The sequence below is a fragment of the Apodemus sylvaticus genome, chromosome 23, assembly GCF_947179515.1.
Source record: "Apodemus sylvaticus chromosome 23, mApoSyl1.1, whole genome shotgun sequence".
NCBI lineage: Eukaryota > Metazoa > Chordata > Mammalia > Rodentia > Muridae > Apodemus > Apodemus sylvaticus.
The window spans coordinates 5,375,420-5,402,306 of NC_067494.1; the positions used below are offsets into that span (position 1 = coordinate 5,375,420).

General features: G+C 38.4%; 1 protein-coding gene across 2 annotated transcripts in view; it reads right to left on the bottom strand.

Moving 5' to 3' along the window:
• The window catches only part of Themis (thymocyte selection associated), a 223,532-nt gene that overhangs the window by 103,479 nt on the left and 93,166 nt on the right, over positions 1–26,887 (bottom strand). For both annotated transcript variants that reach the window (XM_052169729.1, XM_052169730.1), the window contains exon 4: positions 17,296–18,347. In XM_052169729.1, the coding sequence (XP_052025689.1) occupies positions 17,296–18,347 (1,052 nt within the window). The remainder of the gene's footprint in view (positions 1–17,295; positions 18,348–26,887) is intronic.

Below are 26,887 nucleotides of genomic sequence, written 5' to 3' on the forward strand. Positions count from 1 at the left end.
TGAAAAGAACATAAGAGAGAGTTCATTGAAAATGATGCTTATAAAACACGTTTCCAACAGGTATCATGGTTCTGCAGGCCAGAGGCAGGACGGCTAAGCCAGCCCTACATTGACAGTGGACCGTGGAGGTTTGGATAAGATCCCTCAACTACAAAAATGACCATAATACCTGTAAACTGCCTCATAAGATTTGTCACAGTGGGTCAAAGCAGTAAAGTCTAAAATCATATAGTATTTTGTCTGTATTGTTCAGGAAAGACACATTTTTAAAAATTCAACATATTTATCAACATAGCCTGTTGTCTTAAAAAATTCCAGGAAATGTCCATTTGGGGTGTGTTTGCTTCTCTTCCAGCTGTTCCATTTTGAAACTGTTCCCTGAAAAGCCTGTGTCACCAATCAACTCTGAATTACTATTCCCCTCTACAAGACCACTCTGCTGAAGACTGATTACCTTTTAACCATGATTCGAGATTTAGTTTTCAGGATTGGAAATAACAGTTTCACAGAGCGGTCCAGCAGAGCTCTATAGAACAGCTTCAGCCAGACTGACATGCACTTTTATTAACAATATTTCCTGTAGCTGCACAGACAATGAGAAATCCACTTCTGTGAGTGGAGACAATTATAAAAGAGCAGGTACATTTTCCCCTGGCCTAGTCACGATGTCAAATGTGTGATCAGAAAGGCCTGTGCTTTTAGCTAAATGAGGCTCGATTTCTTTCCATTTGCAAGAACATGCCATTCCTAACTTACACTGCTCAGCCTCATGGTGTATCAAGTCTCAGTTCTCCATGGCAAATATGGTCAGACATATAACACACTTGACAGGTACAAAACAATATTGTCATGTTTATTTGAAAACAAATGTAGTTTGTTTCAGAAAGGAGAGGTAGTTACCACCACACAAAATCAATGTATTGATGCACTGTGTGATGCAGGAGGCAAGAGGAACTGGCTGCACATTAGGAATGGTTCCCTGTTGAGGGAACATGGGCACCAAATTGTTTGCCTAAGAAAGGAAACTTAGGAAGAATCAACAAGGGTGACTAATAAGGAGATGTTTGTGTCAGATGGATAGATGCCAGTGGCATGTAGAGTTAAGAAAATGATGAGATAGAGAAATGAGACAGGGAGACAGGAAGGGATGTTTCTAAACAGAGGAAGTACCTGACAAAGGTCTCTCAGAGTAGGCATAGGAAGATGAAGACAGAAGCTGACTCCCACTATATGGAAAATCATGCCCCATTAAATCAAGCATCACAACATTGTACTTGGAGTACCAACAACAGAGAAATGATTAGTATAATGCTACCAGAAAGATCACTGTCACCTGCAATACAAGAAGGCAGTTTGGGAACTATCTTATTTAGAGTTTTGCTGCTGTGAACAGAATCCATGATGAAGGCAACTTTTACAAGGATAACATTTAATTGGGGCTGGTTTACAGGTTCAGAGGTTCAGTCCATTATCATCAGGGCAGGGAACATGGCAGCATCCAGGCAGGCATAGTGCAGGAGGAACCACCACGGGTTCCACGTCTTCATATGAAGGTGACTAAGAGAAGACTGGTTTCTGGGCAGCTTGGATGAGGGTCTAATTGCCCATCTCCAAGGTGGCACACTTCCTTCAACAAGATCACAACGACACCAATAAGGCCACACCTCCTAAGAATCCCCTCCCTGGGCCAAGCACATTCAAACCACCACAGAGACCCTGCTTGGTTCTTCACTGTAGTTTTCAGCAACAACAAAGTATCCTATCCTGTTGGTACTTTAAGGTACTCAAATAAAAAATATTAATTACATCTCTTTAATATACAGCATATAAACACAGCGTACACGTTTTATAAATCGATGGGCAAGGACACTATGATTATCCCGGAACACAATTCAAATGAGTAACAAATTCAGGGCAAAAACCACATTCTCTTCATTTTATTGTTTTAAACCACAGTTACGTAAAAATCAAATGAAATGCTCAAAATTTTCCACAAAGACTTGAGTTTACTTAAAGGCTAAGAAAAGACAGTTCTGTTAATAAAAGAACTCAGGTGGGACTATGCTAAATTTTAAAGGTCAGCAGTTGAGTTATGAAATGAACATTCTTTAAAAGTATTCTTTAAAAGTAGGAGAGGAAATGCAGCTAGGGAGAAACATTTATGGCTTAGTACTCAAATAGACATGGTATTGGGTAGTATTTACCACCACCATCCTCCCTGCCTCTGGTAACATACCATGCCACAGTGTCCCCAAGCTTGACATTTCTCTTTCTACTCTTAATCTTTACTACCATGGTCCAGTCACAGCACAAAAGAGAGTTGGACCTATACAAAGTGAATTGGTTCACAACACTCTTCCATTCATCCCTTAGTTCAAACCTTATAATGTTGAGCCACTCTGACAGACCCACACACCACAGTCTTCTCCTACTTCATTTCAGCTCACATCCCCTCCATTCTAAATTTTTCTGAAACAAACCTGAACTTACTATAAAGATTTCCATGTCTTCCATGAAAAGACACAGCTGAATAATTGTCAAACCATTCAACAAGATGGCAATTTTGGATTTCAGTGTTCAAATTGTCCAAATGGTTGTATAATTCTATTTTCATCAAATTATAACTAGGTATTTGTTTTGTTTTAAATCAATGAGGTTCTTTAAAAAGTTCATCAAGCAGAATGAGGTAACTGAGAGGCTATATTGTTACTGAGAAAAAAGAATGCTAAAGAGAGTATGTGCCTGAGTGCATGTTCTTACACACACACACACACACACACACATACACACACATGTATATGCATATATATGACACAATAGAAGTGCTACATTGTAAGTTTCTTATACCAATATAGTATAAAGTAGGTAAATTAAATCAAGAAAATGTGGAGGAACCTTGAGTAAAATGGTTTTGATTTTTGTTGGATTCACAGAAATGGGACTTAGAGAGGGGTTCAGGGACAGACATTGGTCATTGGGGTGCAAAGCACTCATTTCCTGTTCATAGCTGTTACTGAGTTGCAAACATTCGTGTTTATTCATGAGTGCACTCTCTGTAGTTCCTTCGAAAAATAAGAGAACAAATTCATTCATAGCTTTTGAAGTTTAAGATCAGGAAAACCTGTTATAACTGTCATTTCTATACTGAAAGATCCTAAGTGGACTAAAAATTAAACAAGAAAAATAAAGAGTAAGGCATCAAGGAATACTAACTAGGAAAAAAAAACTAAGTTTCCACATAGATTCTTGGGAATTGCAGAGTGAAGCATTAGGCTGCCAAAACTTATTTGAAATTAAGTGTTCATCTTCTTGATCAGCTATTTTAAAAAGTCTTAAGATGCCGCAATATGAATGGGAATTGTTGGCACTGAGCGTTCAAACACACATGAGAGAGTACACAGATAAATACAAGGTATGTGGCTCTTCAACACAAATGCAGATGCTCCTAAGGGACATACTGAAAAAGCACATAAAGTTCATCTAGAAACGACCTGATTGTTGCTTTTGTGGATCACTTCAAACTACTGATGTTACAACACTGGAAGATCTCTTCAGGGAATTATTAGTAAACAATTGGGTTTTTTTAATTGACACTTGTTAGGTTAGAGAGATTGCTCAACACACCACTGCTTTGAAAGAATAAGGACCTGAGTTTGTAATGAAAGTGTCCATGTAAATATATGAACATTTCCTCACAAGACTGTAACTCTAGTATTGGGGCTCGGAGCCAGACAGATCCAGCCAGACAGGCCACTAAAACAGCAAGCTCTGGTTCATGAGAGATTCTGCCTCACAACAATAGTGTAGAGAGTGAAAGAGGGGATCACCTGGCATCCTTCTCGGTATTCTCATAAGTACACACACACATGTGTGCCCACACTGCCATACACTACATGCACATACCACACACCCAGCAACATATAATGGTTATGGGAAACATATAACAGATACTTAGCTTCACCTTACTTTAGTACAATAAACTTTAGGATCCTTCCTTATGCCATCTAGTCTACAGCAAAAATGTAAGGGTGCTCAGGTTCTTAGTAGTATTTATTATCTAAATCCTCCTTTTGACTTCTCAGCACAGATCTTAATAAAAGGGGAAATAAGGACAAAGAGCACATATCCTCAGGCCATCATTGTATATTCATATCCGTAGAAGGATTCAACAATGCCCGTTCATTCATGGGACGTTTTTCCACATTACTTGGTAACTGTACTTTAGAAGTGAAGCCTGATTAAGGCCAGCACTTCTGGCTGCCACCCTCAGCTCATCTGCTCCTGCAAATGAAACTGCTAAAATGGTCTCTTCTTCTCTCTTAAGTGCACGTCTTTATTCCAGGGAACCCACACCATCACTGTGACACTGCTAGAAGGGTCATTTCTCTCTCAGTTTAATTCTTACCAGGCAGGAGGAATCTCCTGTCACAGCCTCTTCAGACTTTATCGATATGGACAAAATATAAGTCCCTATTACCCTCAAAATCCCGTAGTCCAATGTGAAGGCACCAAATAGATCATATGAAGTTAGCATAATTTGATAGCAGAGGAATGAAGGCTAAGAGCCAACCTCCTTTACCCACAATGCCCAGCATAAAAAAAATTCAAACTGTAGTCAGCAAACCCTGCAAAATGATATTTTCTCTCACTCTGCTAACTCTTCCAACATTATCTTACTAGGTCTTAGAGGAGAAGGAGATCCCTACTAAATAAAGACATTTGATTCTGTGCCAAGATGGGAAGCTTGGTTATAAGTGCTGGAATTGAGTGTACGTTTTAAGTCATACCTAGGTCAATTGTCCAACAACTAAGTTTTAAAAGTGGGGTTACATGAACCTGTATTTTTCTTAGGTTTGGGGCTTTCAGTATGATACTGATGTCATATATTAGGTTACATACATGTATAGACACTCATGTGTCCATAGATCACTTTATTGCAGGAACAACTGATATGGAATCATGTACGTATATGTCCCTGAGTCCCAATATACATTAATGTTAGAAATATAAAATTGATAGAATAAAATATTAATTTGATAAAGTTTCTGCTGGTTTTAACTTGATTAAAATAAATAAGACATGGCATCGTATAAAAGATATACACGTGAATGCCAACATATGAACACATAATGATAAATCATAGTTTAAAATAGAGGTGCTGAGCTGAATGGTAGAGTACTTACTCAGCGTATGTTTGTTTTTGAGTTTTATTTCCCAGCATAGACAGGAAAGAAGAGAGAGGGAACAGGGAAGGAGAGTAGGGGATAGAGAAAGAGAGGCAGAGAGATAGCGGTCTTGGAATATCCTCTGAATAGGCAAGAATGTTTGCCCTTGAATTTTAACCCCCACAAAAGGAAGGTCAATCTATGGATTTAGCTTAGTGTTAGGGTGCTTTCTTAGCATGGGTAAGATCCTGAGGTGAAACCCTAACATGGCCAATGATGGATGAATAAAATAGCCCCTATAAAATAAGTGAATTGATTTTTGCTTAAAATATAATGTAACAAATCATGAGAAAATTCAAAGCATTGGTTAATAAAAATATTGATATATTTTAAATAATCCCCTAATAAAGAATAAGGGAATTAAATAATGAATAAAGCATAGACATCCATACACAATATATACACTGAATATGTATACTGCATGTATAAATATATGCTTGCATATATACACTTAAATGATTCTAAAAAAAGTTCACCCACAGAAGCAAGATTCAATACATATGCTTGTTTATAAAATAAAACTCTTTTGAAAAGTAGTAATAAACAGAATCGATAAAGTCTATTGACAAGCACAGTATGTGGATAAGTTTTAGAGAAATAAACTTATATTCCCAGCTTCTAAAGCACAGAATTTAGTTGAGAAGACAGCAAAGAAAAAGAGCGTTTAGCATCTGATAGTGAGTAAATAAGCTATGATAAGTAATTTGTGTGATCTGTGGAGCATGAAGCTCAAGTGTGCGGAGGTAGAGGAAGGAGTGCTCTGAAATGTTAGATGTCCAGTCATCAGCCAGGCATGCCCTGCATGCATTTAATCCCAGATCTTGGGAGACAGTGGCAGGAAGGTGGAGGGTCCAAGGCCACCGTAGACTACACAGTAAGATACTGACGTCACAAAATGAAACAAATGATTCTAGCTTTAACGCTTAATGATATCTCTTTGAGCAATGATACTTTTAAAAAATGCATTAAAACTTTATTTTAAAAATTGGAAATAAAAACATTAAAGCCAGATAGTTCCAAAGCTTGTATACGACAGTTCACTTCCATACAAGACAGACATTCTGAGCCTATGAAGCTTCACGTGAGATTTTACACTTTCAGTATCAAATATATTTTTATGCACTTATCCACCACCAGAAAAAAATCCATGTCAGAGTTAAATTACATCCTCTTTCATGACACGTGCCTATTCCTGTATTGGTTCTCATAAGAACTCTCACTTGCCCTCCTTGTACATATTATAGTATACCTTTAGTATCTACATTTAGTTGCATATGTCAATAAACATTATCCTCCTCTACACCTCAGTTTCCTTGTACATCAGCTGAAGCTACTAAGAATATTGACAAAAACATTGAAAAGAAAATAATTTTTAAAATTTTAATATGGCCATAATAAATGTTTAACAAGATATCATAAATGGCAATCTCCATGAGAAATATATTAGGGACTTGGAAAAAAACAAAGTTCTTAGAACTGAACATTTTTCAGTATAATAAAATACCAAATCCTTAAATGTGAAACAAGGTACAAGATATTCAAGGCAGGAACACAGGACCGTTTCAAAGCAACTGAGGAAATCCAGCTAGAAGGGTGTGTGCTCTTATGATAAAGAAATCAGTAAGGTGGATGATTAGTTTGACTATAACATAAAAAGAAACAAGAGAATTGGTACAAGTTGCACTAAAAAGCATAAACCAGTTTGTATCCCCTTGATCTCCCTTTCTTGTCTTATTGCTCTAGCTAGAACTTCAAGTACTACACTGAATAGATACCAAGAGAGTGGGCATCCTTGTCTTATCCCTAATTTTAATGGGATTGCTTCAAGTATCTCTCCATTTAATTTGACATTGGCTCTTGGATTGCTGTATATTATTTTTATTATGTTTAGGTATGGGTCTTGGAAATCCTGATTTCTCCAGTACTTTTAACATGAAGGGGTGTTGTATTTTGTCAAATGCTTTTTCGTCATCTAAGGAGATGATCGTGTGATATTTTTTTCTTTTAGTTTGTTTATATAGTGGCTTGTGTAAGTGGATTTTTGTATATTGAACTGACCTTGCATCCCTGGGATAACGCCTACTTGATTGTGGTGAATATGGTTTTGATGTGTACTTGGATTCATTTTGCAAGAATTTTACTGAGTATTTTTGTGTCAATATTCATAAGGGAAATTGGTCTGAAGGTCTCTTTTTTCATTGGGTCCCTGCATGGTTTAGGTATCAGTAAATGTGACTTCATAGAATGAATTAGGTCCTGTTCCTTCTGTTTCCACTTTATGGAGTAGTTTGATGAACTACTTGTTGGTTTTAGCTCTTCTTGGAAGGTCTGGTAAAATTCTGCACTAAAGCCACCTAGCCCTGGGCTATTTTTTTAGTGGGGGGGAGGGGGGATAGATTTTTAATGACTTAATTCCTTAGGGTATATGGGCCTGTTTAGATAGTTTACCTGCTGTTGATTTAACTTTGATATGGAAGAGGGACATCCTCTTAGAAAGAGGGGAGGAAGGATTGAATGAGGAACTGTCAGAGGATGGATTGGGAGGGGGATAACAAATCTACTGTAAAAAAATTAGAGAATAATAAAAATAAACACAAATCAGAAATAATAGGGTCATATGCTGGCGAAGTGTAAAATCACAGCAGTGTTCAAGAGACATGAAGGGGAATGGATCAATGGGCGGTAACAGTTTATAAAAGGAAAAAAAAAAGGCCGTTTTCAGATACCTGCTTTAGACTGGTCAATAGATAGAGCTGGCGGTTCCAAAGAGAAACACATAAGGCAGATTTGATGTTAAGAAGTGTTTTGGGAGGGGGTTTGTTTGTTTGTTGTTGTTTTGTTTTCTTGGTTTGGTTTGTTTAGACAGTTTAGCAACTATTATACCATGTACTAGTATCTCTGAGAGTGGCCAAGGGACTCTGAGAGTTCTTCTCAGGACTGGGCCAGAAAAGCATAGTTCTGCATATGGCGTGCCCCATATATATGAGTTCTGTGGCAACACAAAGGCTCTTCTCATTATTGGGATTTCCTTGACCTTTAAAATATCCTGCAACAGGAATCGTAAACTCCCTGCAGATCACCTGGTATCATGTTAGCTTTGCACTTCTCTAACAGAGATGTTTGCTTCCCATGATCTTCATGCACATTTAAGCAGATTGTTTAAATTTTCATTTACTTAGTTATTTACATATTGAGTGCATGTGTCTATGTGCATGTATGTGTGTATATGTAAAGGAACCAAGCAGATTCCACAAAGAAGGCCTGGGAGCCCCTAAAGCTGGAGTTAAAGGTGGTTGTGAACTACCCAGTGTGGGTGCTGGGGACAAATCTTCGCTCCTCTACAAGAGGACCAAGCACCTTTAACTGGTGAGCCATCTCTCTAGTCCCTGAAACAGATTTTTGAAGATAACTATAATGTATGATACAATTTCTAGTGAGTTCATGAGTTAATTTATATAAATAATTAATTCTACTGAAAGTCTTTTAATATGAATAAGAAATGTGTGCACATTGGGGCTGGCAGGATGGCTCAGTGATTAAGAGCATTTGCTGCTCTTGAAGAGAGGATCCAGGTCAGTTCTCAGAATCCACAGAGTCATGCACAACTCTCTGTCTCCAGTTCCTGGTGACCTGATGCTCTCTTCTGACTATAGGCACCAGGCACGTGGGTGATACAAAAAAAAAAAAATACATGTGGGCAAAACATTTACACGTTTTAAAAAAATAAATCTAATAAAATTTAAAAATAAATTTCTGAGTATAGATAGGAACTTAAAAATAAACCTAGATACAGTAGAGGCTGGAACTTAGCACAAAAACACCTCGGGTTAAGGCAGACTCCAGAGAAGCATGGAAGGCTCAGACCATGACCTAAGGGTGAAGCTAAAGGACAGGGTCCTTGCTGCTGCCGCACAGTCTTGAGTTCTGCCCAGCATATGTCAGGCACGCCGGCAGAAGTCCGAGGACAAGCTGCAAAGTAGTTTTTCTCCTTCTGCTATGAGGTTCCCAGGGACTCAGTTTTGGTCCTAGGCTTGGCAGAACCCTTTTATGTGCTGAGTTCTGCCACCAGCTCTCTCGCCTTACCTTTCATTTAGTGCAAGGCAATGTTTCTTTATATTATCCCAAGATGACCTTGGACATATGACCTGCATTACCTCAACCTCTGCAGTGATAGGATTATAAAGATGCATCAACATACCCAGGTGTTTGTGTTCTGTACATACATACATACATACATACATACATACATACATACATACATATATACATACATACATACTATATAAAATACATAATTTTCTGGTTTGATATATATGCATATATATTACTAGTTTTATGATTTGATATATATAGATATAGATAGATAGATAGATAGATAGATAGATAGATAGATAGATAGATAGATATGCACACACACATAAATTAACCATCTAAAGAGTCTGTATAGTCCATACTCATTTCAAATGATTGTGGATGATTGTGGACCCTAAAATCCCTGTGTCATAACAGAACACTGGTGATTCCAATGGTCTCATTTGCAGATACTGTGCATTGAATAGGTCAGCCTTCTGTTATGCTTCAAACCGGGAGTTTCCATATCACGTTTAAAAATAAACATAAAACCTAATCTAATCCTCTTAAAAGTAGAAATCTAATACAAAGTCATTTACTCCAAGTTTAACTTAACTATTTTACTAAAATACTGAGAAAACAAAGTTTTTAACTTACTTTTTTTCTACAGCTAAAAGGGAAGGAATAGTCATTAATAGCAATAACATGAAAATCACAATTTTGGCATATTTCAGCCTCTGATGCCACAGGTAAAAAGTGGAGAAGAGTTGTTACTAAAACTTTTAAATTAAAATATCACTATTCACTGGTGAGAGACTATTCAATTGCTTGAAGATCAAAGAAGGCCAAAATTTCTTTCAAATATTTCCAATTTTGAATTTATTTAACTCTTGCTATAAAAGAAATTTTTACAGATAAATTCCCCCAGAAAAAAAATGTTATGTTTTTTCACTAGTTTGGTGAGGTATTCGTGATTTTTTGAAGTTCTTTTGAAATCAGTTCACTTCTTGAACTGAGTTACTGAAAATAAGCAGTTCTTTTACATCTGAAGTACTACACACCAGATGTCAGAGATCGCACAAGAAGTGATAGCACAGTATGACCAGAGCAAAAAGTTCACTTTGTATTCCTCTTCCACGTGTAGAAACTGAAAAACAAGTTACCAGCGCTCCGCACACGCGGAGGGCACAGACCTCTCCCTTCCAAATCCTGCTTGTGGCTTGAGGTTGCCCAGGTTTCAACCTAACACTTCCTTGATTCCCTTTCAGCCCATCTCTTCCATCTTTTCCATTGGCTTTTGCTACATAAGGTAATTTACATTCCAGTGGGTAACTGGACCCCAACCAAATTCAGGCAACTCAGAAAATCATGACTTATTGATCTGTATCATATCCTTAGAAGATCACACAAATATCTGATCCTTTTTTTTAAAAAAGTGCTAAACTTGGGGTTGGGGATGTAGCTCAGTGATAGAGTGAGTGCTTGTCTAGCAAGCACAAGGCCCTGGGTTCAGTTCTCAGCTCCAGAAAAAGAAAGTGCTAAACTTGTATCTCCTAACTAAAAACTGCTTATTATCTGAGAGGCTCCTATGTGACCTTCCTTTGTCTATTTTTCAGATCCAAGTACGAAGTTTGTAAAGGTTTCTGTTTTCTATCATCATTGCCAAGGGCCCATGAAAACTGTTATTATAAAAATCTCCAATTAGAGACAAACTGGATTCATGGCTTCTATGACAAACAGACATCTCTTTCAACACTCCTAATACCTACACCACATTCTGCGAGTGAGAAAGGAAACAAATCCTGGTGTTTAGGACAGAATCCCGTCAGTTACAACTGTCGCCACACTCATCTCTGTTCTCTTGAAGTCCTGGTGTGGCCCAGGAGTCTACATTTCTTTAATGCATACCAGCCATTCTCACTATCACAAGTTTTCTCACTCATTTTCCCAAGTCAGGGAATGCCAGGTCAGCCGCAGCTGTCTGCATATGCATACTGTTCCTGCTGCACTGTGCAGAACCCCGGCTCTCCTGCCTTTGCAGCCCCAGCTCCCACTCTGCTGCAGCGTTTCAGATTTGCTTGCTGCACAGAACTTTGCTATGACCGCCTCCCTCACTCTTTGCCTTAATGTCTCCTCAGGGTGTTCTTGTCCACAGAAGTCTAGAAATTCTAGGAACAAGTAGACACGGGGGCATTTAATGGCCAAACAGAGTTCATGAAATGCAAGGTTTCTGGACCCAGCCACAGTCTCTGAAGATGTGGAATATCTCATCTTTCAACCAAAGGTTTATTTTTCTCTCCAGTTATGGGCCCTTTCATCAGGATATAGAAGTTACATTTCTCCTGTGTGTTACTCAAAAGCTATAGCCATATATATCCATGACTGGTGAAACCCCATGGAGTCTATGTTCTTCCAAGCTATCTGAAACAAGTTCTGACACAGAAAGCATAACCTCCGAGCGGGAATCTACCCTACGTCATTTCTCTTCAGGACACATTAGAGGCACGGCATTGTTTATTCAGCCACTTTATAACATTGTTTCTGTCTAATTAGAATTCCAGTTGCAAAGAATTTAAAGATTTTATTTTCACATTACATCATCAACAATCCCCACAACTCCTCACCTTTATTTAGATTCTGTATATTATCATCCATTTATTAATATTATACCAAGCAAGTGGTAAGATCCATGTGAAACCACATTGACCTTGGTGCAGTTTTCCTCTCTTAAGACCTAGCGCCCCATGTTATGCTTTCCGCCTGCACATAGATCACAGTCTTCAAGTTGCTGCTAACACGGCTCTTGTTCTTGCTGAGATACCACTAAGCCAAAAAGTAGGCGGTAATCCTACCATGGAAAAGAACTCAATGCATCTAGTTCTTATGACCTGTCTCCACAGGTTATTAATTTTCAAACGTCTTAGATGAATTCATAGTGTTCCTAATTGACGAGGGGTACCTGCCACTTTGTCTATGGTTGAAGCAACCAATAAACAAAGTCAGGACAAAGGTATGTAGTGCAACCTACATATTATTTTTTCTTTCTGAGTTCAGTCTAGATAATGATAGAACATTCTTTTCTAGTATTGAAATTGAAATTCATGATGTAAAAACTCCCAGAAGTCCGGTGACATGTTAATAAAACTAGCCGGAGAGATTAAAACTAATATAGAAAGAAAAGTGAATGCCACTATCGTTATCAAGAGCACAGGTCCCTTAACTGTGTCCTCAGGTTCTCCATGGTCACATGAACTGATAAAACTCACTTTAAAGGGTAGAAAGGAAAGGGAAATAAAGAAAAAGGGTATTATAGCTTGTTTTGCTATTATTGTGATAAACACTGATCAAAAGGAACTGAGAGGTGTTAGTTGGTTTGAGCTTAGGGGCCATTATCATCAAGAGAAACCAAGACATGAGCCCGAGGCAGGAACTGGGAGGCAGGTACTAAAGAAGAGAGGGAATGCTGTTTACATACTTACGCCCCCCCTCCAAACAGCTGGCTACTTTTCTTATATAGTACTGACTACCTTCCTAAAAAGTAGTACAGCGCACAGGAGACTGACCTTCCTGTGTCAAACACAAGTTAAGGAAATGTCTCACAAACATGCCCACAGGTCACTTAGATGGAAGCATTCTGTCATCTGAGTCTGTCTCTCCAGATATGTCAACATAACAACCTAACCTAGCAATGACAGGGTAAGAAAGAGAAAAGAAGGAAGATAGAAAGGAGGGGAGGAAAGAAGGCAAGGGGCATGGAAAGACATAGAAAGGGGTGAATGAAGGAAAGGAGGAAGAGGAGAGGTGGATCATCACTGTTAAAGGTGGGTTATTTGTATGCAAAGATACAAATCTATTATCTACTCTGGAGGCTAAGGCAAGAAGAACACGAGATTGAGCCTAACCTGGGTCATACAGCACAGCTGTGTAACAAGCAAACAAACAAATTAACTTTCCAACAAAGTATATCCTAGCTCACATACAGAGACTTAGATATTTAACGGTTGTATCAATCCCTACTCAAGTTTGGGTCATTATAGGCATAATGGTTTTATGCCTATATGCAAAGATTATCCTTGTGTAGTGGCTATTCCTGGTTGTCAACTTGACTATATCTGGAATGAACTACAGTCTAGAATTGGAAGGCTCACCTATGATCCTAATTTTGAGGCTCAGAGATATAAGTTTCTGACCTGGATCTTGGCATGGAGACCTTGAAGCATAGTGGCTAAGACAAGGAGATCTCCAAGTTCAAGATCATTTGGGATTAAAGGCTTGGATGCACACACCTTTAATCCGGGCCACACCCTCTGCTGGAGACCCACAGACCAATAATCTGGGCCACACCCTCTGTTGGAGACCTACAGCCTTTAATATGGGCTACACCCTCTGCTGGAGATATATAAGGACATTGGAAGAAGGAAGGCTCTCTCTCACTCTTCCTTGCCTGCTTGCCTCGTGGGACTGAGAAACTGCTAGATCCTTCCATCCACAGCTGCTGCTGACCATTGTTGGGGAGTTGGACTATAGACTGTAAGTCATTGACAAATTTCCTAACTATATAAAGACTATCCATTACAAAGACAAAAGGTTGAGCAAAGTCTGAGGGAAAGACCATCCAGAGACTACCCCACCCAGGGATGCATCCTATATACAGTTACAAAACCCAGACACTATTGTAGATGCCCACAAGTGCTGGCTGACTGGAGCTGGATATAGCTGTCACCTGGGAGGATCTCCTAGTACATGACAAATACAGAGGGGGACACTCTCACCCAGCCATTGAAGTGAGCACAGGGTCCCCAATGGGGGAGCTAGAGAAAGGACCCAAGGAGCTGAAGGGATTTGCAGTGCCACAGGAGGAACAACAGAATGAGTCACCCAATACTCCCAGAGCTTCCAGAGACAAAACCATCAATCAAAGAGTACATATGAAGTTACCCATGGCTCCAGACACATCGGCAGCAGAGGATGGTCTTGTTAGACACTAAAGGGAGGAGAGGCCCTTGGTCCTGGAAAGACTTGATGCTGTAGTGTAAAGGAATACCAGGACTGTGAGGCTGGGTGGGGGGTTGTTGAGCACGGAGAGGTGTTGATTGGGGAAGGGGAGATGGCTGATGGGATTTTCAGGGGAGGAGGGAACCAGAAAAAGGGACAACATTTGAAATGTAAATAAAAATATACCTAATTAAAAATATATATAAATATGCAGAAAGCATGAAACTCTGAAAAAAAAAAAGACTATCTATATGTTCTGTGACTCTAGAGAACCCAAACTAATACACCTTGTATTATTCAAATGCTGATTTATCTGCCCCCAAATCTGGTTATATTGTAATGCTTATTCTCGGAATCTCCCACTTCAAGTATACGTAAATATTACTTCCAACTTATTCTCTTATTTGTCAGTGAAAGCTGATTAGCCAATATTGAGCAGAGAGAAAAGGACTGGTCTCCTGCCAGCCAGGGGAGGAAGAGAGGAGTAGAAGAGGATTGGGCGTGAGGAAAGGGTAGAGGAGACACCATGGGAAAAGACCTGCAGCAGAGAGAGCCAGATGAATACTAAAATGAAAGTATCTCAGGGATTTGGGCTGGGAAACAGCCAGATTGACTTTGAGGATTAGAATAGGTCAATGACCACTCAGATATCATGCCATAAATCCTATCAAAGAGATGTTATAGTCTGTGTCTCAATTATTTGGGAGCTAGCTGGGATAAACAAGAAACTTATACTTTTAAAATTGTTCTAACAGGTCACATTTTATCTTTTAATTCTAGGTATAATGTTATCCTATAAACTTATAGTTTTAAATAACTTAATGTTATTATTATCTTGGAGTTCAGCAAGTCAGAAGTCCAACCCATAACTGACAGAGTTAAACTGATGCATTATCAGCTAGGCTGATTCTTTCTGGACGACCTATTGGAAGACCATGTTTGTTTGTGCTTCGTAGCTTTGGAGGAGTACCGTTAGTCATTTTGTCCCTTCCTCTCTCTTTGAAAACAGGAGCATGGTCTCTTTGGGCATTCTTTAGTGGAATCTCCATGTAGTTCTGGCTTCCATGGAAAAGTGTTATGAAGCCTTCAGTGATTGTATTATACCTATCTCGGTACTTCAGGATACTCTCATTTCAAGGTCCTGGATTTTAAAGATATGTGAAAAGTTCTTTTGCCATGCCATGTTATATCCCTGTATGTTCTGGGAAGTTACACATCTTTGGGTGGGTGATATGATTCTACCCTTCAATAAAATATAGGAAAACATCCATTTCTCGCTTTGAAGAAGGCAATAGGGAATGGTTAAATCATTTGGAATTCTACACCACCATTCACACACATTATGTGTTTGGCATCTTGAGACCTTTAACTCACAAACATTACACACACACACACATCCAAACAATACATCTAATAATCTGTTATCCATACCCTATTCACCTTCTTATGCTTGTTTATAATTAAGATCAGATGCATCCTGGACAGGGACATCCACAATAACCAAAGCCTATGTGAGCTTGTCAATCAAAATGGACAACCACCTAAACTATGGCCATAGTAGTCACAGACATGCCTCACAGAGATGCCTAGTGGGCGGTAATATGGAAGTATTCCATCAATTGAGTGTCTATCTTCTCAGGTATGGCAAGTCAGCAACTTTTGGTCCCCTTAAGTGAAAACCTAAACAACAATGGAGCCCTTGAATAACTTCACCCATGTGGCCCACTATCACTTCTAACAGTGTGCTTTTCACTGCTCTATGGCTTTGCTTTAAATAATGTTTACTTGCTACTTCTGCAAATATATGTGAGGGGTTATTTTTGCTTCATTCTTAAAATAAGATGCCAAGAACCTGGAAACACTGAATCTATGCCCTAATCACCAATGTTAGCATCATTCAACTCAGTGCAAACAGTATGTTAAGTGCAAGTATCAAAGAATTCCTTCATGTTGGCTGCTCAATATTATTTTGGAACTGTCCTCTTTAGTCATTCTTAAAAATTTACTTTTCCAGAGATGAATTTGGTGGTTTTATTCTTTTAACAGAAAATAAGTTTAGAGACCCTTAAGGATTTAACCTTTAGCACACAATTAAAACAGACTCTGATACAGGCAATTGCAAGCAGATCAATATCCGTATATGAATCTTGATGCCCAGCACTTCTATCTTTCCTGAATGAGGAGCAATCAGAAAATATCTCTAACATCTTCTGGGAAAGAACGCACTCCTTCCATACAACATAGAAACACACACACACACACACACACACACACACACACACTAAAGAAAATATGTATCCTGGATGAGGGAGCAAGTTTGGCTGAGGCATCCTTCAGGCATGCTCAAGAATCAACACCATCAAGTACAAAGGATGCTAATCTGATGTCCAATGCCCCGAGCAATTAGAATCTGTTAAAACCTCCTAGTGCCTCTTTCCAATAGACCTGCTACCAATTACAATTCTAAGTAACATTATGTGGGCAGAAGCTCTCATTCTCTCACACAGTCTTGCCAAGATTTATTTATATCTTTCTGCACATAAAACAAAATGAAGACATGTGTTAGAGATGGATGTTCCCAGTAAACTCCCTCCATCCTATGAAGCTGGGAGTTTATCGTATGCTCATTTCCTGGGTGAAGTATTAAGATAATTCTAACTAAGAAAAATGAAACATATTTCCAGAATAAAAGGGATTTTCTTTTGAGACATCTTATTAAACATATTCCAACACCCATTGGAATCTCAATTTCTGCGGTCATAGCCAAACGTCATCCCTTCTATTTCTACCTCTACATGGATGTTATGCTATATATACTGGTGGAGTAGCAAATGTAGCAACTGAGCAGCTTCTGCTCTGTGACATCCCTTCATGGAACACGCATCGAACAGACTTGCTTCAAATCGGTGTGAAAAGAAAAGAAAGGGGGAGGGGAAGCACATTCAGAAACAACTCAAAACGTATTATCTCAAGAAGAAGAAACTTTGTGAAATCGTTGTCTTACCTTGGGAGACTTGGGCAGATCTATTGTTCTCTCTTCTGCTAAGCTGAGCAAGGTTAGCTTCTTTTCCTCAGCTGAAGGATGTTTGGGAGGTCGAGGCGGGGGATGTGATAGAGAACTCTCATACCTCCTCATCATGTAATACTGTTCTTCGGTAATCTCTTCTACAAGACTCCTAACTTGAAGCAGCCCTGCCTCCACAGGCAGATTACTACTATTAACCAATCGAACAGTCATATTCAAGCGACTCATGGGAATTTCCCAACACTCCCCAGGATTTGCAAAGTCACTGATAAGTAGGTAAGAATCTGTGATGTCCTCCTCCAACTGCAGTCCTGGGGTAGCTGCCAAAATGTCATCTTTAATGGAGAGATCTCTCACAGCCACCTTCACATTGAAGGGCCAGCAAAACTGTGTACAGAGCTCAGAAATCTGGTACTGTTTCTTATCATGAATCACCTCTACAAAGCCTCCTTCCATATACAGAGGAAGCCGTGCTACTTCATGGGTTTTATCGAGGATTTTTTCACAGGTCAGAATATTTACTTTTCTTGTTCCCTCAAAGATAACTTCTGTGGTCTCTGAATGATGCACTAGAAACTGGTCTCCAACAGACACAGAGGACAGCTCCTTGTGAAGTGTATGGAAAGCTTTGGTGGCCACCACGTGGAGAGTTTCTTTCTTGCTCTTCACTATCTGCAGGTCATAGGCCGTTGGGAACTCCCGGGGTCTTCTTTTAAACTTGCCTTTATAGCTAATAGGGATCAAGAAGTGTCTTTTAGGGAAATTGCTGCGAATTTCTGAAGCTAAGATCCTCGAAGCCTGGTACTTTTTGTGGATGACAATGGTTTTCTCTGGCTGTAAAATACTTCGGGGCAGTTGGTTCCCTTGAGACACTTCAATGACTTCAGCTACTACAGGAAACTCTTTGCTGGTCATTTCAAAAAGATCGTCTGTAGACAGCAACTGAAGAAACCAGTCAGCGTCATAAGAGTCAGTAATATCTTTGACTTCAACGTCTAAACTGGGGAGAATCCGAACTATGTCCTTTTGAACTGAAAATGAAAGAGAAGACAACTGACATTTTGTTCAAAGAGCTCTCATGAGATGGTGTCCCTGTTAGAGACAGCCTTCTGATACCACAGATAAATTTCATTTAGGAGGGAGAAAAGAACTCAAATATTCATAATTAAATTTCCCTTAGATATGACCTTTCAGTTCTGAAACTTTATGATGAAAACAAAATGATATATATACCAACATGCTCAACTTAAGAAGTAGAGGTTACCCAACCCCTGTATTTCTGTAAATCTCAACAGAAACCACTTCTCTCACTACTACAAATGGAATCACTCTCCTGACTCAAATGCTGCTCATTCTAAAATGTATGCATATATTTTATAGCATGTCTCATACATCCATATAAATGTACATATAAATAGATAAGTATGAAAGTCTTATCATTTGATTTTAAGTTACATTTCTGAGATCCTGTAAGTATATGTAAAATTATTATAGAAACAAGCTTTGTAATTCATAAAGAAACTCATGTATGAGGTATCTAACATAACCCTCACATGGTAAAATGGTGGGTGCACACAACTACGTCACTAAGGACAAGCAAGTCTGGGCTCTTGAGACTTCAGAGCCACATAAAACATTGTGTTCATATAATTGCTCTCTGAGTAGTAATCTCGAAATATTATTACAAATCTTCTTGAATTGGGATGGTTTACAATAGCATGTGTTTTTGTATGTCTTTCTAACACAAGCTTTATAACCATTTCTTATAAATCCGTATTGTTTCCCATTATCTCTAGTCACTGTAGGTAAGTGTTCTTGCTTGGTTGGCTGGTTACTTGCTTGGCTGTTGTGTGGAGATGGGCAGCAGTTGTGTTGAGTTATGAGATTTCTTATTGGTGATTGTTTGTTTCAGACAGGGCCTAACTCTGTAGCCATGGCTGGTGACCTTGAGTTTACTGTATATCCCAGACTGGCCTCACCATATGGCAACCCTTGTGCCACTTCCTCCTAGGTACTGAGGTTATAGGCATGTGACACCACACCTGACACTCTCCTGTGTTCTTGGAAACTAAAAACCCAAAAACTTAGAAAATACTTTCTTTTAAAACATTACATGTTGTTATTTTTAAGTATTAATGTTCATTTATTCAGCATCTGACAATATATCATACATAATTTATGCCATATCACATATAATCTTTATAACAGAGTTTGTAATAACATAGCATGGAAAATTTTATTTTGAGGAAAAATTAAATAAAATAAATGGTGGTTTCTACAATGGAGTTCAATAAATTTGTAGGCTCATTTAAAATAAGAAATAAAAAGAGGAGCTTCAAGAAAAAATACTCCCCAAATTCTCTTATTTTACAGTTCATTGTATGAACCTTCTTTCTTAAATTAAGAATATGTGTCATGGGGCTTCTTAAATCCCCGGCAATTTTAGAAACTAAAATCTTGTTAACTGAATAAAAATGGTCAGTTTTTAGAGTACTAGAACAAGCTCTAGATGGCCATCCCAGTTTCATACATTCTTTAAATGCAGGAACAATTTGATCTGGTATACTAGATGCCATTTGGGGTTTGGGAGTATCTCTAAATGATTCCATCAGAATAGCAGAGCCATAATACAGCTATTTCTCTTCCTTCATTGCTCCATAGTGTATGCAGTGGGCAAAGAATAGCTTTATTGTTTTTGGAGAATTTCATGGTCTCTGGAGAAATCTTAGGCCAAGATGCCTAAACCCTGTATTCAAATTTACTGTCTACTGACTGACTGAACATCTGCATTTTTATTTCTCTTAAATATTTTTACTCATTCAAAATGCTCATATTTTGATCATGTTCACACATCCCCCATTTGTTTAAAACCCATCAAGTCCAGTTAGTGATGCCTACATATACTTAGATATATAGCCACCCAGTAGATTATATGACAGCTACAAGAAGCAAAAACTCTTAAAGAAAACTGAATTTCTCTTTCCCAGAAGCTGTCAATTATTGATAGTTTCTCAGCCAGGAGTGAGAAACCCTCTTTGCTCTCTGTGTTGTGATTTGAACTGGCTCGAGTTTGCACGGGCCATATACATGCTGTCAAAATCTCTGTGACTTCATATTACAGCGGCCATTGTGTGAAGGACAATGTTTCCTTGTAGCCATCCACTGCTTTCGGGTCTTGCACTCTTTCTGCATCATTTTCAGCATGGTCCCTTCCCAGAAGGAAGGGGTATGACACAGATGACACGCTACACTCATTTATTCTTTACACTTTGACCACTCATTGGTCTCTGTGTTAGACTCTCTCTCCTGCAAAAAGAAACTTCTTTGATGAGGGTTGCAAGACACGCTAATCTGTGAGTGTAATAAAATGTTGCTGTGAGTAGGCACTCTGGTTTCTAACTCTTCTGAAGTAATGTTAGTCTGTCTCTTTTTTACATAACATACCAAAAGCATTTGACAAAGTATATTTGATTCCTTCCACTTTGATCTAATTTTCTCTATTTTGTGTTAATTTTTTTCCTGCTTCTTTTCTTTCCATGCCACCTGCTGCTCACACACACATGCCTTTTCGAGTATCTTGGCTCCCGTTCTCTATCTATATATCCTTCTCCTACAGTTCTCTATCTATAACCTTCACATTGCATGTTCTTGCCTTTAAATAGCATCGATCTGTTACAGCTCTCGCAAAAGGATGCTCCTGGATTCAATGTATTTTTTTAACACCTCTATTTACACACATAGAAGGTATCTCAAGAGTAACATTCCTGAGGTAATGTCTGTCCTTCCCCACAGAGAGAATGGTATCTGATGATTTTTTTTCCATCTCCTTTATCTTTTTTCATTCCACCAAGCCCAAAGACATCTTTAGATTCCTTCTTTTTTCTACTTGAGGTTCTGCATCCTAGTCAAGACAATGCTTCTCTACGTCACATTGTTGCTTACTAGGTTTGTTGCAAGTCTTCCTAATGAGTCTCTATAAAGTCAGACATCAAAAGAGTAGGCAGAGACACTTTCTGAGTGCTATATCAATTATACCTACCATTTCTTCTTCGTAGAACTATATCAAATACACCCAAGTCTTTCCAAGTCCTTACCTGGTCCTTGGCACTACTTTGATCTGGTCTGATAACTCACCTCACTCTAATTCATTGCTCTCTCTCTCTCTCTCTCTCTCTCTCTCTCTCTCTCTCTCTCTCTCTCTCTCTCCTCTCTCTCCGTTCTGTTGTCACTCCTTTTTGTTTTCGTATGCCCAATTTCTTTTGCTTGCTGGTCCTCTAACTAGATATTTTCATATTTTCATGGCCTACCCCTCTCGCTCTTGAAGTATGCTCAAATATTGCCGCCTCAATATAACCCATTCTAAATATTCTGCCTAAAGCCATAACCCTTGATGCCCTGTGTTCTTGTTAGCTTTTGCACTTTCTGTGCCTTCCGTTGCTTTCAATAACTTTTCAGAATATGCACGTTAATTATGACCATTTTCTATTATCTATTATCTCAAATTGGAACATATCAACAATTCATAATGAAAATGTTCTGTATTTTGTTTTCTAAAATTCAAACATATTCACCAAGATCAGAAGTCTTTTGATGCTTTTCCCATCAAACTACCTATCAATATATTTCAAATAGAATGATGTCTCTGTCATAGTAGTTAAAGAATGAGAGAAAATGCAGCTGTCATTCTCATGTGCTTCGAGTGAACAGTAAAAGTTGCCATTAAGTAAAGTATACTTCCATTTAAAATTTAATTAGGTAAAAAAGAATTTACTGTCAAACAATGCAGACTTCATTTGAGACAAATCTCTTCAAGTTAAAATTTCTCTCATTCAATGTCCTGCTCTATAGAATGAGTATTTTTCAAATGTCTGTAAAATAATAGGGATGTAATAGTCTAAAAATATTGGCAAAATGAACTGTTTTAAGCTCAAGTTTAAAAAAAAATCAAATGTGAGGGGATGATTTTTTTTTAATAAAGGAGACCTCCCTCAAATCTTTTTTTTTAATGATTTATTTATTGTTATATGTAAGTACACTGTAGCTGTCTTCAGACACACCAGAACAGGGCATCAGATCTCATTACGGATGGTTGTGAGCCACCATGTGTTTACTGGGACTTAAACTCAAGACCTTCAGAAGAGCAGTCAGTGCTCTTAACCACTGAACCATCTCTCCAGCCCCTAAGCTCAAGTTTTTATGCAGTGGGAAAAAATCAACACTGAACAAACTCATTTTGTATGTGCCTAAACACACAGGAAGAAAGCACACGGCAATGTGCTTTAGCTCCATCACAGAATGGAGGTCAGAGGATGCCTAAAATTAAAATGGAGGTGATGCAGAGCATTAGTTCGCTGCAAGCAGAACCTCTATTGGAACCCAGACACGGGCAAGAACCATTAGAGGTATTGACTGGTTCCTGGAATCTAAATGTGTACTGTAGGGACTGTACTTTACAGAGCCTCAAACTGGTTCCTGAGCCTTCTGTCCAGAAACCACAACAGCTTAGCTACACGAAGACAAGAGAAAACCCCCTTGTGCATTTTGCAAGGTGAAGAAAAGAGCAGTCGCCAGAGCCTCTGATCTCTTTAAAGGATACATATAGGGACAATTATTTGATCAGAGCCTAACTAACATGTAGGATTTTACCAAAGCCTAAACAATGGGAAGAAAGGAATTATCCAACTCAAACAAATGCTACTTTAGGTGCTTTTTTACTATGGGTAAAAAGAAATACCCAGATAACTCTTCTATTTCCATACAGGGGATGGGAAATACCCAACTCTAGCTCAGGATAGGCAGCTTGTCACCCCTGTAGGAGAGGGGGAAGAGGCTGAGAAACACTTATGAAAACCATATCCCAGATACACAGGCTCACTGAATGACTAAGCCTGAATTATAAGATGGTGCAATATATCACCTACAAAGTTTTGACTATTCATATATGTTAACAGAGTTCTGACTAAAAAATCTAACATCTAAGATCCTACAAAGGTGTCCCTAAAGAATGAAAGCAAGATTGAATGAAGATACTACAGGAAATTCTAGTCTTTGACACTTACAGCTATAGTATGCACAGTAACAAAAAGCAAAAACAAACAAACCACCTTCTCCCTATCCATAGATGCATAGAAACCTCATATTATTAACTACTTAACTTTGTTTCTTTCACTTAAACCATACTTTTTGGCTTTCTATGTGAATAACTCTAAGATATATTATGAAATACAAATGACAAATCTAATGAAACAAGGCTGGTGTCAAAAACAAATTCAATTTGAATGCATACTTGTAACCCTGATACGTGGAATATGGAAGCAGGAATTCATGGTTATCCTCAAGCCAGCATGGGCTACACGAGATTCTGATTATCAGAAACCAATAGCAATCAAGAAAAAACCAAATTCAAATATGGAAGAGATTTTGGAAACATCATACCAACTATTTAATGACTAATCAATATGCAAACAGACAGAAGAGAAAATGATGGGTAATGTAAGAGAAAGAGAGAAATTCTACGGGAAAAGTAACTGGAACAGGAACAAAGAATGACTTAACAGATTACACAATAGACTTGATACTGGCAAGGAAAAGAATTGAGAAGTTGGAGATAAGCCAATAAAACAAAAGGGTTGAAAGAATGAAACAGAATAGCAAAGAACTGTGTAACAAAAGATACAACACACATGTCATGGGAACACTCAGAAGAAGAGAGAAGAGAAGAAACATTAGAAGTAACAGCAGCAAGCCTTCCAAATCCATGAAGTGGGCAACATTAAAGACAACACACCTCAAAACTCTCTACTATGAATACCATGTTTCAATAGCTTGAAAAGATGTTACACTGTCTCTTGCTCTGAATTGAAACATTCTGTTCTTAGCAGGAGGCTCACTAGGTGAGCAAATAAAATAAATAAATAAATAAATAAATAAATAAATAAATAAATAAAACGATATCCTAAGTCTTAAAAGTGGGGTAGGTGTAACTATTCCTAGGGTGAATATTGTTATATCAAAAAATTGTCCCCAGATCTCTACTGGACTTTCATTTTTCAGAGAAAACAGTGTCAACTGTTTTATTTAAGATGTCCATAGTACAGGGAGAAAATAAATCACATTTCAAAAAATTTAAAAATCATTTTGAGTATACCCAATAATATTTTGTAAAGTATAGTTATAGTTGTTTAAGAGTATATGTATGCATGCATGTGTGTGCATGAGTGTGAATGTCTGTGTGCATGTGTGTATATGCACGTGCACGCATGTGTTTATGTGTGTACACATGAGCGCGCAGTGGATTATGAGATCTGTTAATGAGAATTTGTTATTCTACAATTGGAAAAGTGAATCTTCTGTGATAAAAACAATCTAGAGAGAGTGTTAGCTGAGACAGAAAATGTCACTTGCTGAAGTGTTGTCTTTGACTTCAAAATGACAGACATACGAGACTGCAGTAACTCAGCATGAGAGGCACTCCTGGAGATATTTGTTGCAAATTTTCTAGTTTGAAACTAGACTGAGGCAGAAGCAATATGTACTTGACAACTGTAGTTTAGACTTTCCAAATTTTCCTTCTGGGTAAATATGAATTATTCTAGCTGGGTATGTTATCAGGTTATCCACAGGGCATTGTTATGAAAAACACTTTGATTCCATTTTCTCTAACAAACCAAGACAAGTGTTCCTGAGTTATTTCACCTCTCCCTCTCCCTCTCCCTCTCCCTCCTCTCCCTCTCCCTCCTCTCCCTCTCCCTCTCCCTCCTCTTCCTCTCCCTCTCCCTCCTCTCCCTCTCCCTCTCCCTCTCCCTCTCCCCCTCCCTCTCCCTCTCCCTCTCCCTCTCCCTCTTCTCCCTCTCCCTCCTCTCCCTCTCCCTCTCCCTCTCCCTCCTCTTCCTCTCCCTCTCCCTCTCCTTCCTCTCCCTCTCCCTCTCCCTCTCCCCATTCTCCCTTCCATCCGCCACTGCTCTCTCTGTTTCCTCATGTTCTTTCAAAGTCCCCACTGTGTACAAAATATTATACAGAGGGTTGTACCTTCCTGTATGGCCCACAAGAGAAACACTTTTATTTCAGTCTAGGTTTTGTGGTACACACTAAAACATATCTTTCTAGAGAAAACAAATATATATAATCTTGGTTGGTATTGTATAATACCTGATTCCTTGGATAGATATTTTTCACTTGTAGAATACACTGAAATTTTCCCTTATTGTTCTTGTTGAGATTATAGACAGGATATGGAGTTCCTACATGAACAAAGTTCTTATACATTATAACCCTGATTTCTAGCCAATTATATTTATCCTATATTGGTATTTAATAGGAATGGCAATGATTACTTACTCATTGGCAGTTCTACATTGTTCCAGAATCTTTTAAATTAAAATTTGCTTTCTAGTTCTACCATTTCTGCCTGAATTTTATTCCTAATTACTTTGTAAATTTTTTCAACTTTACTTCAAGTATGCACAAGTATTTAGTAATATTTGCAATAATATCATTAATACTTTCGGAATTTACAGTAGGTATAGCCAAAATTCTGGGCAAGGTAAGTGAGCAGAGAGGATTATGTATAAAATATATCTTTGTAATCCTCTTATACTTCAAACTAACTACAATGATAAAATAGTAACACAGAAAGAAAGAAAACCAATACAGAACAAAACAAAAGAGTTACAGTCAGCAAATCTGACGTCAGCAAAGTAGTTATCAGTTGTAAGACAGTGAAATGGTTGAGCTGACTAGGACAAGGAATGAGTGTATACATGAACACAGAGACATGGATGAAAGGAAGCCTTTCCTGTCCACAGAATTCCCAAGATGCTTGGGGATTGGAGACATCCAAATTATTTATATGTGAAAGGAAAGGGAGGGGTTTTAAAAAGGAATTTATTTGAATGTCTGAGAATTAAACTCAGGTCTTTAGGGACAATGGGAAGCTGCTACTACCTCTCTACATAGGAAAAAGGACCTCAGAACCCTGGGCCACTGGAAGGAAGTGCAAGTCTGAAAACAATAAAATTATCTGTCTTAGGGTTATAAAGCTGTGAACAGCCACCATGACCAAGGCAACTCTTATAAGGACATTTAACTGGGACTGACTTACAGGATCAGAGGTTCAGTATATTATTGAGCTAAGACTATGCCAACATCCAGGCAGACATGGTGCAGAAGCTGAGAGTTCTACATCTTCATCTGTAGAGAAGACTGGCTTCCAAATATCTAGGAGGAGGGTCTTGAAGCCTATGTACACAGTGACACACATACTCCAACAAGGCTGTACCTACTCTAATAAGGCCACACCTACTCCAATAATGCCATTCCCTGGGCCAAGCATCTACAAACCATCACATTATCTAAAACCATAGGGATCATGGTGAGTCCTTCAGCTACTTGTCATTTAGATTCAATAACTTCATAACCACAAAAATCAGCAGGATAAAATCTTGGTGAGACTAGGTAAATTCCAGAGGAAAGATAATAGAAGTGGAGTGGTAATGCTACTACATGGAGAAGTCTAGAACTCATCAACATAGAGAGTCTATAGAACTGAAGCTTTGTTTAAATCATCTCATGT